At 37.5% G+C, this 15,583-nt stretch overlaps 1 protein-coding gene across 1 annotated transcript in view; it reads left to right on the forward strand.

Moving 5' to 3' along the window:
• The window catches only part of ush2a (Usher syndrome 2A (autosomal recessive, mild)), a gene marked incomplete at both ends in the record, with an annotated part of 211,764 nt that overhangs the window by 143,359 nt on the left and 52,822 nt on the right, over nt 1-15,583 (forward strand). The window contains 7 exons of the mRNA XM_081394329.1: nt 1,610-1,938; nt 3,940-4,062; nt 4,799-4,962; nt 5,109-5,318; nt 10,144-10,346; nt 11,623-11,735; nt 12,861-12,883. Coding sequence (XP_081250455.1) covers nt 1,610-1,938; nt 3,940-4,062; nt 4,799-4,962; nt 5,109-5,318; nt 10,144-10,346; nt 11,623-11,735; nt 12,861-12,883 — 1,165 coding nt within the window. The remainder of the gene's footprint in view (nt 1-1,609; nt 1,939-3,939; nt 4,063-4,798; nt 4,963-5,108; nt 5,319-10,143; nt 10,347-11,622; nt 11,736-12,860; nt 12,884-15,583) is intronic.

The raw sequence follows: 15,583 nt of genomic DNA on the forward strand, positions 1-15,583 counted from the left end.
ATAAGAAGAGCAGATTAATTTGTTCATTTCCAAAACTATGAACTGCCATGGCCATGGTGCTTACTACCTACATAGGCAGCTACTAACTTCTAAGGCAACATATTAACCATCATGGATCTGTTTTAACGCGCTACATAGCAAATTGCACTCTGCTTAGGAGACTCATCAACAACGTTGGCATGTTGCTAAGCTAACAGGCATGATACTATTAATAAGCATACCAATACATAACAAATTTACACTAAACTACTTTTAACAATACTTTTTGGCCCTGTTTACACCTGGTATTAAGATGAGTTTTGGTCGATTGGATCACAAGTGGACAACGCTAAATACTAATGTAAATGGGGTCTAAAACGTTTTGAGCTGGTCCACTTTCGACCACTTCCCATTCTTCCACCCATTTGTTTCAGGCTCTGTGTCGGGATCGAGCCTGTGCCAGTAGGTGGCTCGCTAGGTTTTGGACCAAAGAAATTGTATCCGAAATCAAATACTTCTCTATAGAGTAGAGTATAACTGTACATAGTATACAAAAAAAAACAGTTCCCCAAAAGAGTAGTAAGTATTCAAAAACAGTAGGCAATACAGTACCCGGGTGACCTATTAAATTCGCTGAGATTCTAGAGTGTGTGTTTGATGGACACTTTACTATCCCATAAAGCCATGGGAGAGGATTTGTGAAGTGACGTAACTGGTGGTCATGTGACAGTAACAACATGGCGGATGTAGTTTGTCCGAAATTCATTCATACTACCCATTTTCATACTATATAGAATGTACTTTCAAATTCGCACCTACTCAGACAGTATGCGTTTTTAAAACGCATTTTTAAAATGTGTGTCCTTTTACTAATGTCTAAAAGTTTTGAAAAAATACTTTTATTCGGCAAGGATGCATTTAGAGTCGATTCTTTCTTTTAAGAGATGATCACTTTTTTTATCGCGCACTTTCGACTTTACAACTGACCGCAGACCGTTTACATTAACAGACAGCTATATTACACACTGCATGAAAGGGAATATTTGAAAAAGCATAATAGGGGCACTTTTCAAATTAGGTTGGAATAAAAGCACTTTCTAAATCTTCCTTCACTTCTGCTTACATTTCAATTTCCATTATTCTAACTTTTCTTTTCATAACTAATCCTAGCAATAACATTTATCCAATCTACCATTTCATCTCGTTTCTACCACTTCTTTCATTTAATTTCACCCCCAGACATGCGCAATATGTTTAATGCATCCGCCAAATGCTGCACCCGATACAGTATGCAGCAACAAGCACAGTTTCCTGCAATTCCATTAGGATTTCATTATGATCTCCAGGGGCTGAGGCCCTTTTTAAATGTAATGAAAGGAATATTCTGTCTTGGGTCAAAGTCAGGGTGCCTTCGCTTCATCACATGACGTCGGTTCCACAAACTCATCGATCTAAAAGCCTGAGATGATGTGTTGTGATATTGCGCTGGACTCCGGCCCTTCTCTGGAGCCTCAGACACTCTTGTGAAACCATTTTAGTTTATAACTACATGACCACAAGAACTGTTATACTGTGATGTCAAATTCTTCAGATACTAACAAGTTCAAATGTATCCCGTGTTTCACTGCAGGTTACATGGACCGCTCCACTCATACCCAATGGAGAAATTGAGCGGTACGAGATCCGCATGCCTGATCCACACATCTCGCACACCAATACATCCGTACTCAACCGTACCGTCACCAGCCTTCTGCCCTACACCAACTACAGCATCACTATCCTCGCCTGCTCAGGAGGGGGAGGTCATGCCGGAGGATGCACTGAAAGCCTTCCAACACTGGTTACCACATTACCCACAATCCCACAAGGCCTTCCATCCCTGTCGGTAGTAGCCATCAGTGAGTCTTTCCTGGCTGTTTCATGGCAATTCCCATCAAGGCCGAACGGCCCCAACATAAGGTAACCGATAGATGTTTAATCGTTGTACTACATCTTAGTTTCTTGACGCACATTTAAGTAGCGTTACAACTGTGACGATTATAATTTACTACTAAATGTATTTATTTTATCAATTTATAATAAAATTATTAATTAGAATAGTGATTTATAAAAATAATAATTAATGTTGTTGTTGTTATAATGATTATTATATTGTAAGTATATAGATATGGTTGTGAAATGTTTGTTAAAATGCATGTTTACGTTCTTTAAAGTAAAATGTATTTATTTATTTATTATGTAAGGAATAATTGGGCCATTGACTATAAACATAATGCACACCCGAGATATAAAATAATACATTACCACCTCGGGTGTGCATTTTTTTTTTAATAGTTCAATTATTCCGCTTATACTACAGTTACCACACTTTAAAACTTTGTTCAGATAATGTATTTCAAGACATTTGTCAGGTTTTTGTCCTTAAAACGATCTTGTGTGTAGGAATAATTTCTTATGCATCTAATGTCAACCCTCCATTCCATTCCAAAATGTCATTTCAGAGCTAGTAACGGAGGCTTAAGCCATTAATAGCAGAGTAATGCAGTTAATAATGCAGTTATTAGAGAGAGAGAGAGAGAGAGAGAGAGAGAGAGAGAGAGAGAGAGAGAGAGAGAGAGAGAGAGAGAGATTAAGCGTGTATGAATTACCTGAATCTGTGTGTCTCTCAACAGTGTTTGGCAGCAGCGTCTAATAGCAAAACTGTAATTTTATCTGCTCCAAGAACAGCCCCGTTATTACCTAGTGAGAAATGTCATGTAGCTTTTAAGTTGTTAAACTGTTTTACTGATAAAATCGTCACAGCAGCGCTGACAACACGTTTCTTTGCGAGTGTGTGTCTGTACTGTATGTGTGTGTGTTTGAGTGGGAGAGGGAGCGGGAGTAAAGAGAGTATGTGCTTTTCCATTATAAGTAATAAATACATAATACATTATAAAATGTAATTTTGTGGCGAAAAAACATGGAAATAATTTGTCGCTTTTATCCTTTTGTTAACAATATTTATTTGCTTGGTCAGTGCCATTGCGGATTTTGGTTCTGTTGCTGTTATAGGCTGTAAGGACCTATGAAATAACTGAAATCATTTGGCTAAGTGATATGGAACTGTAAGACAAGTCAAGACACGGTCAAGACCTGCCTGGAACTGCTTAAGCTGTGTGTTTCCCTGAAAATAATTGCGAACATGCATCAACTAATCAGATTCAAGCATTCAGCATCCCCGTAGTATTAAGAATAATAATAACAAGTTATCCAATTTATCCAGTTGACCATTGATGTTATTATTATTATTTTATTTGATGTAGATAGATATGGTTATAAAATTATAAACTGGATGTTTACATTCTTCAAAGTGAAATCTATTTATTTATTTTACAACCATATCTATATACTTCAAATATAATAATAATAATAATTATTATTATTTGAAGTATATACTGTATATATGGTTGTAAAATGTGTGTTAAAATGAATGTTTATGTTCTTCAAAGTTCAATCAATTGTAATCATAATTGTGAGCATTTCATATGGTAAAGCAATTCCTAATATCTTTTGAGAATAATCCATAAATCTCCCAATTAAATGAGGACAGCAAGTGTCTCCCTAGGTTGTGAAGAACGAAGCACAACGTAAAAGTTCTTGTTCTTTCTCGCTGTATATTTTAGTCTGTTTTTGAGCTGATTAGGTGGTAAATAAAGGTCTGTTCACGGCGGATGATTAAAATTCATGACTACTTTTCCCGCTGCTGCTGTGTTTGTTTAACTAGGCTTATAAAGCGCACATTAAGCTGAGCTCTCCTGATTACAGGCAAAATTAGCATTACTGTTGAGGGAGAGAAAGAAAGAGAGAGAGAGAGAAAAGACAAAAGCACAAACGCAGTGAAACAGCGGTGCGGGTGAAATGGCAAGAGGATTGTGGGAGTGGAGCGGGCTCTGATTATCTGGCTGTTTCCGCTGCCCTCAGATTTGAGCTGTTGAGACGGAAAACCCAGCAGCCCCTGGCCTCACGTCCCCCTGAAGATTTGAATCTGTGGTACAATGTTTACGCAGGAACCAAATTGTTTCATGAAGATAAAGGCCTTAGCAGGTGAGATTACTGAAATTAGCTTTAATGCAAACTTTGCTTGTGTGTACAAAACTGTTTTTGTGCACCGATGCCATCTTTTTAATGCTGTTCAAAGATACTTTGAGCAAATATTCCATAGAATTAAATTGTTTTCAGCTAATCTTTCTCTGGCACTCCTTGTGTGTACGCTGAAAGACTCCAACACAAAACCCCCAGTTGTTTCCCTTGTATCACAGGTTCTATCGTTTAGATTCATGTCTGACTTCATTTAAATGTTTTCAGTCCTTGTAAATGATTAACTCTGTGCTTGAATTTGTGTAACATATTTAAATACTTGCAGCGATATCACAACTTTTATGTTATCACAACTACAGTATCGCAATTAGATATTATAGAGCCTCACGCTTTTGTTACATATAGTATATATAAATTACCATTTGGGGTCAGTAACAAAATCAAATAAATTAACAATTGAGCATAAGAGACTTCTTTCAAAAACATAAAAGAATCTTACTGACCCCACACTTTTGTTTGGATAAATATATGTAAAATAGTCATTATACTAATAAATGTATTAATTAAAGCATCTTTATATATATCCTATATATATATATATATAATAAATTTTTTATGTAGTTATTTTACATGTACATTATAATTCTATAAATAAGTACACTATAAGTTGTATATATTACAAAGGCAAGATTCCATAATAATGAATATGTTCTTGTGAGTAATGTTTTTAAATGTGCTGCAGGTACACATGGTACGAATACAAACTTCTGGTTCACAATGACATTGGCTATGCTTCAGGGGAGGTCGCCGCAGGGGTCACACTGGCTGGGCAACCCCTCACCCCCACCAACATATCCATCCAAGTTCTCAATCATACGGCAATCCTGGTCAACTGGTCCACCCCCAGTAAGAGTCTAGATTCTCTACATTATTAAACTTATCCTGGCCCTTGACCGAAAATACATTTCTGGAAAGAATCTGTGTTTAGAGAACTTGGTTTTCGAGATTGACCTTTAGTGTGTCCTGTCTTTTACTATATTTTTTGTTCCCAGCTCTGCAAGATTTGCAGGGAAGGGTGGAGGACTACATCCTTATGGTTCTGTCCAGCCAGCACAGGCAAACTCTTACACTTGACCCCGCTGTGACCTCTGTGGTAATCTCTGACCTGCAGCCCAGCACGGCGTACAAGCTCCGCTTGACTGTGTCCAACGGTGCCCACAACATAACCAGCCCTGAGGTCAGCTGCACTACTACAGATGGAGGTGAGTATGTGCTACATTGATGTTTGTTACGCACATCTATTTTGACTGCCAAGCCACAGGCCCCCAGATTGGTAGTATATTTTAGAAATCTAATGTTTGATTGATCTTTAGCCTAAACCAAAGCATTACATGTATGCTGTTCATACCATTCATACTATTATTATTTATCCTTTGAATATGTGTTGAGATTTAAAGCAAGTCCTTATTGGGGAGATTGTTTACCTGGAGGCCATGGTAACACCCCACTGAGAACTATTTTCTAGTCATACAAGTACACTTCCTATTATTTGAATGGAGTCGATATCTCCAAAACCATTTGCCAAGCTTACACTACCATTCAAAAGTTTGGGGTTGGTAAGATTTTTTTAAATATCACATATGCTCACCAAGGCTGCATTTATTTGATTAAACATACAGTAAAAACTAAACTATTGTTAAATATTATTACAAATTTTATATTATATTTATTTTTATTGTAATATATTTGAAAATGTAATTTATTCCTGTGATGACAAAGATGTATTTTCAGGAGCCATTACTGCAGTCTCCAGTGTCACATGATCCTTCAGAAATCATTCTAATATGCTGATTTGGTGCTCAAAAAACATTTCCTATTATAATCTGTTGAAAACGGTTGTGCTGCGTAATATTTCTGCAGAAACCATGACAAAAAAATTCCAGGATTTGTTGTATAGAAAGCTATAGATAGAACAGCATTTATTTGAAATATAAGTCTTTTGTAACATTATAAATGTCTTTGCTGTCACTTTTGATCAATTTAATGCATCTTTGCTGAAGAAAAGTATCATTATTATAATTTTTTAAACGCTACTATACATTTCAGTATGATGGTATCACAAATTTGACCTATTTAGCTCAAATCACACAAAACTATACTATGTTTTTCTATTTGGCACATTCTAGAGCAAAAAGACCAGGTGGTGTTTATATGTGGGATCTTGCTTTCTGCATCTAAACCTATGCAAGTAATGTGAAAGTTTAAAGAGTGTCTTATATTATATTTAAGGTTTCAGCTGAAATATGGACTTTACTAGACCGCAACCATCTCTATATGCTTAAATGGATGGAATTTGGATTGAAGATATTGGTTAATTATGGTTTTCCTGTCAACACTTCAAATGTTCCTGTGATTTCTGTCAGCCTGCCTCTCTCATATCACTCCAGCAGCCCCTGCTCATGGAGATAAAAAACGGATGAGAAGAAGAACTGATTGATTGAATATTTTCCCTCTGTACTCGAAAGGAAAACCTCACAAGCTGCAGAAGAATTTGCCTTTTCCAAAATGTTGATATCTTGACCTCTGTGCTATGATCAATAGTCATTAAACTGTCCTTCTCTCACACAGTTAATGTACTGATCCACTGATAGCACAGGAAACAGATGAAAGCTCAGCAAACTTCTCACATACGCATACACATTCATTTGTGCCTTTGCCTTACACACCAGAATCTAAACAACTGGCTTTCCGTAACATATCTGGACCTCTTTCGCTCCCACCTATCAGTATAATTAAAAACATTAGAAGATCATTTGCTCCTAAGTAAAGGGTACAGGTCATTTACCAAAGAACTTCCTGTGGTAGCTTCAATATTTTACAGCCTAAAGAGCAGCTTATTAAAAGCAGTTGAACTTAAAGATTATATTATGCTACATGATAGTGTATATGTTAAGAGCCTGCTAATTAAAAACTGGAATGGAGGCGAGGTTTTCCATGCGAAGTCTTGCATTAATAATGCAGCAGCAGAAATTATATGGAAAGAGACGCTTCAGGAGAGCACTGATATTGGTCACATCCAAGTATGTCTCATAATTGCTCTTTTGTTCAGTGATGGCGAGTAACAAGGAAGCACTAAGCATTTTTCAGGAACTCTACAGTAGTTCAGCTGTGTCTAAACAGTATAGCCTTTTCAGTAATAAGCTACTTTTTCCAGCAGATAGTTTCTATTTAAGTCAATAATCGAGCCAATAACCAAATGTTCTCTCCTAAACTGTCCTCTGTCTCACATGGTGCGTTGGGAAGTTGATTAGCTCAAACAGTTCCTGCAAATGACCAGATTGTTCAAACTTTATCTCTTTATTTAGATCTTTTATTGGTAGATAATTACTGCTCTGCTCTTAATAAAAAAAATTATAGTATTTGAGAGATCATTTGATATATTTCAGTAGCTTTGTTTTAGTTGGTTACTACTTTAAGTAGCTTGCACCAAATTTTAGGGCCCGTTCACAGAATTATTTTTTTTTTTGCATTTCACTGTGCTGCTTTTCCAAAATAAACATGCACTAGATAGACTTTTGACCATTTCGCTCAAGACTTGTACCTTTTGCAGCATCTTGTGCATGACACAGTGCTCTAAAAACTCAAATTAAAAGTAAAAAAAAAACACACCTTTAGACCTTGCCATTTTTTATTCCATATATTATTGTGTTTTTATACACAAAATCATATTCTGTGTGAATGACCTCTTAACATGTTATTCGAGCATCATTTTGAGTGACATGCCGTCCATTAATGAATGGCCGAAGGTGTTCAGTTGGCTGTTAGTTGTCGATATCAAAACATTTATCTGTCCCTCATAAACCTTCAGTAAGACCTGCTGTAAAAGTAGAAGTGCTTTACCTTAACTAGAAGATATCTCAGATGGGGTCTCTTCACGTTGACCTTTGTGATAGAAGGATATCTCCTAAAGAGAGACTTTTTGAGGCTTTGAGTAAGAACCGCAGTCATTTTCTTTGGAGAGTATGTAAGTGTCAGGACCCCTGCTCTGTATTGAATTCATTCCCCATCCCATCATGTCAACCAATGGCTTGTTCAAAGCCGCTGCTGAGATATTTGATCTCTCAGCTGTCATTAGCACTACACTCATGTCTTTCAGCTCTCTTTCACAAACTAACTTCACTCGCCTCAGAAAAAAAGCTTTATCAATCATTCCCTTTTTACATTCTTTCAGAAGAGCCTTACAAAGTTGTCACAATAGCTGTTTACTAGAGTCACATCAAGCTGGAAAATAGGCTCTCTGGTCTTCTTTTGTAAGTTAGTGTGATTTGTCATGGGAAAGGAAGAGCTTGCAAAAAAACAGAGTGGGGAAAAAAGAAAAAGAAGGCGAAAATGGTGCGAGCTGTAGAAAGAATCCCCCAGACTGGCCCAGTTAACCCCCTCTGCCCCCGGTGCAGTACTTCAATCCCTGCGCGCTTCTCCAGGACTGATTCAATTTGCCCACAAACCATCTGCAGGAACCCCCAAAAGCAAGAGGGAAAGTGAAAGAGTGACACTCAGCTTTTTCTCATTCTGCCAGACCTCCCTGATGTATTGCTGTCAGCGTTCCCTGATGTACATATAAAATTACATTATTTATACACATGAGTGCGCTCAGGAACACACATCAAATGGACGCATGTACTCCTGCATTATTATTGGTTCTTTTTGAACCAGACAACTTAGGAACATATGTGTTTGATATACATGTGTGATATACCCACACACTTATAACATTATATAAATGATTTCTGAAAAATCATGTGACTTTGAAGACCGGAGTAGCGTCTGCTGAAAATTCAGTTTTTGACATCACAGGAATAATAATAAAATAGAAAACAGCTATTTTAAAGGTACACTATGTAACTTTTTGTTAAAAATGTATATAATGAGCGAGTACATCATGAATCCATCTTCCAGTCCTTGTTTTTGTCTTATCCTAAATCACTACGGTACGCCTATAATAAGTTATATTCTGACTATTTTAGTAACTGCTGCAAAGTAGTTACAAAAGTTACATGGTGTACCTTTAAATTTTAATAATGTAAAATATTTTTTACTGTATTTTTGATCAAATAAATGCAGTCTTGTTGAGCACAAGAGACTTCTTTCAAAAACATAAAAATACAAAAAAAAAATAACTTTCTAAACTTTTGAATGTTAGTGTAAATTATTTATACGTATTTATACTTCCTAGGTGATTTCTATGACTTGAATTGACTATACTGTAGTTTTGAACACTTTAAGCTGGGATAGAAGAAATGATTTAACATTAAAAAAACACTTTACAATAAGGTCTCATTTGTTAACATTAGTTAATGCATTAATTAACATGAAATAACAATGAGAAATGCAGTTGTTACATTATTTATTAATCTTTGTTAATGTTAGTTAATAAAAATGCAGTCGTTCATTTGTTTTTGTACTAAATGTTGAATTAAAAAAGATTAATAAATGCTGTAAAAGTATTGTTCATTCTTAGTTCATATGATGCGTTTTCATATTTTGGGTAGCTGTTTGTGCATGTGTAAGATCTGCAAAAGTTACAAAGCTCCAAGTCTCCCACAAAAAGACTGAAAAAAGACTTGTAAAAATGTTGCCAAAAAAATAAAAACTACACAGATCAGCTTTAAGAAAATGCCTCAGTCTTTTTTTATCCTTTTCTCTCTGTCTCTCTCATGTCTTTTTCTAAGGCAGAAAGAAAAGTGCAGCCCAAAGCCATTTCAGAGACTATTAAGGGTAGAATATGCTGTGTGTTGATGCTAGCACTTGCACGATTTTAGTCTGAAAAAAAAGAGAAAAGAATGAAAAACTGCTTTTCCTTCAGGTCTTTTTCTGTAGATATTGTTGGTGTCATTGTATTACTCTTTCGGAGACTACTGCAGACTTCATGAGGACCTCAAGCTTTCCCCAAGCGTCGTCTTGTGTTTGGGCAGAGGTTAAAGAGACAAATCTTGAGCTTTTCAAAAGCACTGGGGTTATGTCAGTAGTCTACTATAGTCCGCTGAGCTCTTTTGGGTGATTTACTGTGGCTTTCTCTCTGTGTTGCAGAACCCGAGGGGGTCTTTCCTCCAGAGGTGGTGACCCTAAATAGCACAGCAGTGAGGGTGCTATGGGCAGCTCCTCTTGTTCCAAACGGAGCAGTCACACTGTACTCTGTCTATTTGGATGGCCGCCTCTATGAGTCCACTAGCAATGGATCCGGATCACTGGAAGTGGGAGGACTCTTGCCGTTCACCGTACACAGTATTCAGGTCTGGCCTTCTGTATCTAAACGCAGAATTACATCGTTTTGATAACACTTTACTATGAGGTTTCATATGTTAACATTTGTTAACTACATTAGTTAACATGAGCTTATAATGAACTGCACTTCTACAGCATTTATTAATCTTTGTTAATGTTCATTTCAACATTTACTAATACATTATTCAAATCAAAAGTTGTATTTGTTAACATTAGTTAATGCACTGTAACATGAACAAACAATGAACAGCTGTATTTTTATTAATTAAAGGTGCATTGCGCAAGTCTCTGAGTTTTTGCAGAACTATGCCCCCTCTGGCGGCAAGCGAAACTGCAACCAGAAGTGTGCACGCTCACGGACAAAAGTTTTCTTTTTTTTATCTTACGTGGAGTTTGCGTTGGTGTTTGAAATGAACTACAAGCCGGTCTCTTAGAATCCATCTTCTACGGAGAATGGCGGCGAATACACAAACCTGCCAGACATAGCCAGGTGAGCGTGCCGTGAACGCGCATGACGTCACGCCCAGTCTAAAATTCCGGCCCGAATCCCTCTTATTTATTTTACTTTACAGGATTATAGAGACAATTTCAGTGATCAGAGAAGGGCTCATTCAGCCCATCAGGCAATTGTTTAAGCATGTATGGGTTAGAAAACGGGTATTTTTAACATAAAAAAAGTTGCTTAATGCACCTTTAACATTAACAAAGATTAACAAATACAGTAACAAATGTATTGCTCATGGTTAGTTCATGTTAATTAATACATTAACTAATGTTAACAAATGAAACCTGATTGTAAAGTGTTACCATTGTTTTTTATTTACTGTATATTATACATTGGGGTCTGAGACCACATTGAAAATCTATGATCTGAAGGTTTTATGATTTAAAAATGGGTAAAAAAATATTCAACCCGAGCTATGAAACTGACTTCATCAGAGAAGAAATGGCATTCCAGAGTGGAAGCAAATTTTCTGATTTTGATTAAAGATTACCACAACAAAAAATGTTTTGTTGTTCACCACAAGACTAGTAATGTGTGATGAAAAAGTAAATAGGGTAAAAAAAAATTATTTCATGACGACTTAAAATAAATAGAGAAAAGTGGTGCCATATAATAAGGATTTTACATTTTGAATTAATATTTATGTTTCTGCAATGTTTGTCTAATTAAATTTATGTTCATTTTCAATTTAACAATTTGTTAGTGGTCTCAGACTTTTAGATTCCTTTTCATGTTTTTTATTTAACCTGTACAGTTGGACTGCTATACTCTGTGTTTAGGTGGAGGTGTGTACCGTGTACGCATGTGTGAAGAGTAACAGCACTAAGGTGACCACGGTGGAGGACACACCAGCCCAAATCAGCAAACCTCAGATTCAGGTGCTCAGCTCGAGGTGAGTCAGTCAAGCAGACACAGAAGGGCTTTTTATACTTGAATTAGTAGTTAAAGGGGTGGTATAATGCCCTTTTCACAAGATGTAAAATAAGTATTTGATGTCCCCAGAGTGTGTATGTGAAGTTTTAGCTCAAAATACCCCACAGATATTTTTATATAGCATGTTAAAATTGTCACTTTTTGAGGGTGAGCAAAAACGCACCGTTTTTGTGTCTGTCCCTTTAAATGCAAATGAGCTGCTGCTCCCAGCACAGGGGGCGGAGCTTCAATTACCTCCTCACACAGACATGCACTGAAAATTTCAAAACGTTTAGCCTTTTATGTTTAAACAATGTTAAAAAAGTAACAATATGTAGAATGCAACAGGACATTTCTGAATGGTTAGTTAATGAATTTAGGTATCTAATGTGTAATTATCTTCTAGTCATTGATTAGCATATTCTGTCATGATAATCTATAAATCACATTCCCGGGGCAGGGTTTATGTAAATGTTAGGGTTTGTGATGTGAGTAACCGGGGAGGAAGCTTGAGTAGTCCCTATCAGCCGTTTGTTGTAGTCCTTAAAAAGCAATTTCTTTAAAAGAAAATATCTCCCTTTGCTTCACGTTTAACACTGCTCATAATTTTTTAGGGTTTACAATTAATCCAGGGTATTCATAAGCTAACGTTTTACACTGTACATTCCTAAACCCTGTATTGACATCCTTATTTACATATTTGCGGTGTCAGTGTCACTGATTGGATGATATGTTTACATGTAGCATTGCGCATCCTTATATTATATATTGCTGACTGTAAAGTGGACTGTGCAAATTGTTCCCAATGGTCTTGTTTTTTGTCAGCATTTGACATTTGTCCCCTCAAACGCTGAAACCTCTGTTTATACAACATTTACACAACAATTATTTTATTTTATTTTATTTCCACTGGAAAATAAAGTAGGATATATAGCTTTCACCTGTTACTGTTGTCTTGCATTGAATGTTCTGAGATGAAGTGCATCTTCAACAGCTTGAAATCGGTTGCATCCAGTGAAGACCTGGTACACTGTACACAATATAAGAAAATCTTACACATACCACAGTGTAACAGTGTAAATGCTGTAAAATTGTGTTTTTGAAGGGACAAGGGCTCTGTGTGCCATAGTAAGCCATAATTCACACATTTTCTACAGTGCTGTCTCCCACGCTCATGTCATATCACCAGTGTGTTGTACTTCTCTCCCAATAGAATACTAACTACTGATCGATTGGCCCGACATGGCTGGCCGTGGCCTACACATGCCCCAAACAGTTCATTTATTTGCCACGCTAGATTTGCTCGAGTGGAATTTAATCAATAGCTAATTCATTAATTCTTTCTCTGGTGGTTCGTGGGGGCTGGGCACAGGAATCGGTTGCTGGCTTAAGCCTTGATTGAAATATGACAAGTGCTGCAACCGATGGCTTACCCACTGCTGCTGCTGCCCAATATGAATTCCAGTTATTTCTCTCCATGAGGGATTAACGGTGGACAGCAATGACACCCTTTGTAATATAATACTAATGCATTTGTTATAGCAAAGCTGTTTCCCCATCCCCCAACCCTCCAAAAGGAATGTAATCATGAATAATATTTTGTGTTGTAAAGGCACACAGTAACCACCAAACGAGTCTCTGTCTGTACTTTAAAAAAGGAATCCTTGTCACATTTCATGAATTCCTAATCAGATACTAAGGTCTGTCAGCTTTAAGTCGTCCGGGGCCTTCATTATCAATTAGCTTCCTCATCAGGGAGGGGGCAGAGGAGAGGAGAGAGACCCTCGCAAACCGTAATTATGTCATTCTCCACGTCTTACATATGTGACAAGAGATTTGCAGAACACAAAAGAGATGGGCAAAAAGCAAAGGAAGGCAAATCACAGAGCGGTATGGATATTATCATGTGTGGAGAGAAGATGAAAAAGATGATGAAAACAAAAGCACATTTCCATAAGGTTATGGCTACAGTTAAGAAAGAAAAAAGGCTTGTTTAATGGCTTTTTTGTTTGTCTTCTCTTCCTGATAGCATAGCTCTCTGCAATGTTCCTTAAAGCAGCAAGCTGCCCCGCCATAAAAAAAGACAAGAAATCAAAACAAAAACAAAACACAAAACAAAACAAAACATTAAAAAAAATAAATTCACATATGGCGGGGCCATATGTGAATTTATTTTTTTAATGTTTTGTTTTGTTTTGTTTTGTGTTTTGTTTTTGTTTTGATTTCTTGTCTTTTTTTATTTATTTATTTACTAAGGCTGGTAAGAGTTGCTTACAGTATGCCACAGCAGGTTTCCCAGTGTGTGCCAGTTAAAACTTATTCATTTAAAGATGATCAAAAGTACCTTAAAGTACAGGGTAATATACAGTGTTGGGTAAAGTTACTTTTAAAGGTAATGCATCACAATATTGCGTTACTCCCTAAAAAGGAACTAATTACTTTTTATGGAAAGTAATGCATTACGTTACTTTTTTCATCACTTTTCTCATCTGGCCTGGGCTTGCTTGTTTGTTTTTTAACAACAAAAAAACAGCAACAAATAAGCCTCAGGCTGGAGGAAATGTAAATTCACGCCTGTACAGTAGAGGGCACAGCTCAAACAAACCTTTCAGCTGTGCTGCCATTCTGGATCGCTGAAGATAGAATGCAGGAAAAGAAAGTTCAACACTTATTTCAGCAAAAAAAAAAAAATGAAACAGAAATGTGATGTTTATCTAAAGTCATTTTTGCTTATTCGTATGGTTGAGTTGGATCATCAAAGGTCAGCAACAAAGACATTGGTTAATAAAGTGTATATTTGTGTAATTAAACATTTAATTACACATTCGAAATTTACTTCGATTCATTTTGAGGAATACCCAATCAGTTTTTGTGCAAGTGAGATGAGTAAATGCATCTTCGCATTAAAGGGTTAGTTCACCCAAAAATGAAAATTATGTCATTAATGACTCACCCTCATGTCGTTCCAAGCCCGTAAGACCTCCGTGTCACATGTCTGTCCTGTCTTGTGCTGCACATGGGTGTTTGTTGTTTTGTGCCATGTGCTCTCCTGTCTATTGTCTAGCCCCTCCCATCTTGTTATGTGATTATTGGTTAATTTGTCCCACCTGTCTGTCTCGTTACCCTCCTTTGTTTGTTCCCCTATTTAGCCTCCTTGTGTTTGTAGTCTTGTGCTGGTTCGTTGTCCGAGTTACCGGTCCTTGATGTTCCTGTCTGTTGGATACCTGAGTTCTGAGTTTTTGTACTTCGTCTGTGTTTGTTTATTAAATCTCCTCTGCACTTGAATCCTCGTCTCTCGTTTAGTGTTCCGTGACAGAACGAACCAGCCATATGTGGATTCAGCGGAGCGAGATTTTTTCTCCAGAGGAGGATAAGGGAAACTCCATTTCCCTATTTGAGTATTTCTCCAGATGCGTTCAAAGGACTTTGGAGGAGGAGAGCACCATGTCAGACGGTGATCAGATCGGAGGAGGTGGTCCGGTGGTCCGGAAACGGAGGAGGAGAAGGAAGACCTCCTCTGTGACTATTCCGGTGGTCCCAGTTCCGGTGGTCCCAGTTCCGGTGGTCTCGAAACACAGGAGGAGGAGAAGGTTCCCTCCGTAACTGTTCCGGTGGTCCCAGTGTTGGTGGTCCCGAGCCCGGTGGTCCCAGTTCCAGTGGTCCCGAGTCGGTGGTCCCAGTTTCGGTGGTCCCGAGTCCGGGGGTCCTGAGTCCGGTGGTCCCAGTTCCGGTGGTCTCAACTCCAGTGGTCCGGAGACGGAGGAGGAGAAAAGGGCCTCTTCAACTGATTGTCCGGTGGCTCCTAACACGGAGACCATCCCGGAGGTG

Source organism: Scardinius erythrophthalmus, assembly GCF_964197995.2.
Source record: "Scardinius erythrophthalmus genome assembly, chromosome: 19".
Classification (NCBI taxonomy): domain Eukaryota; kingdom Metazoa; phylum Chordata; class Actinopteri; order Cypriniformes; family Leuciscidae; genus Scardinius; species Scardinius erythrophthalmus.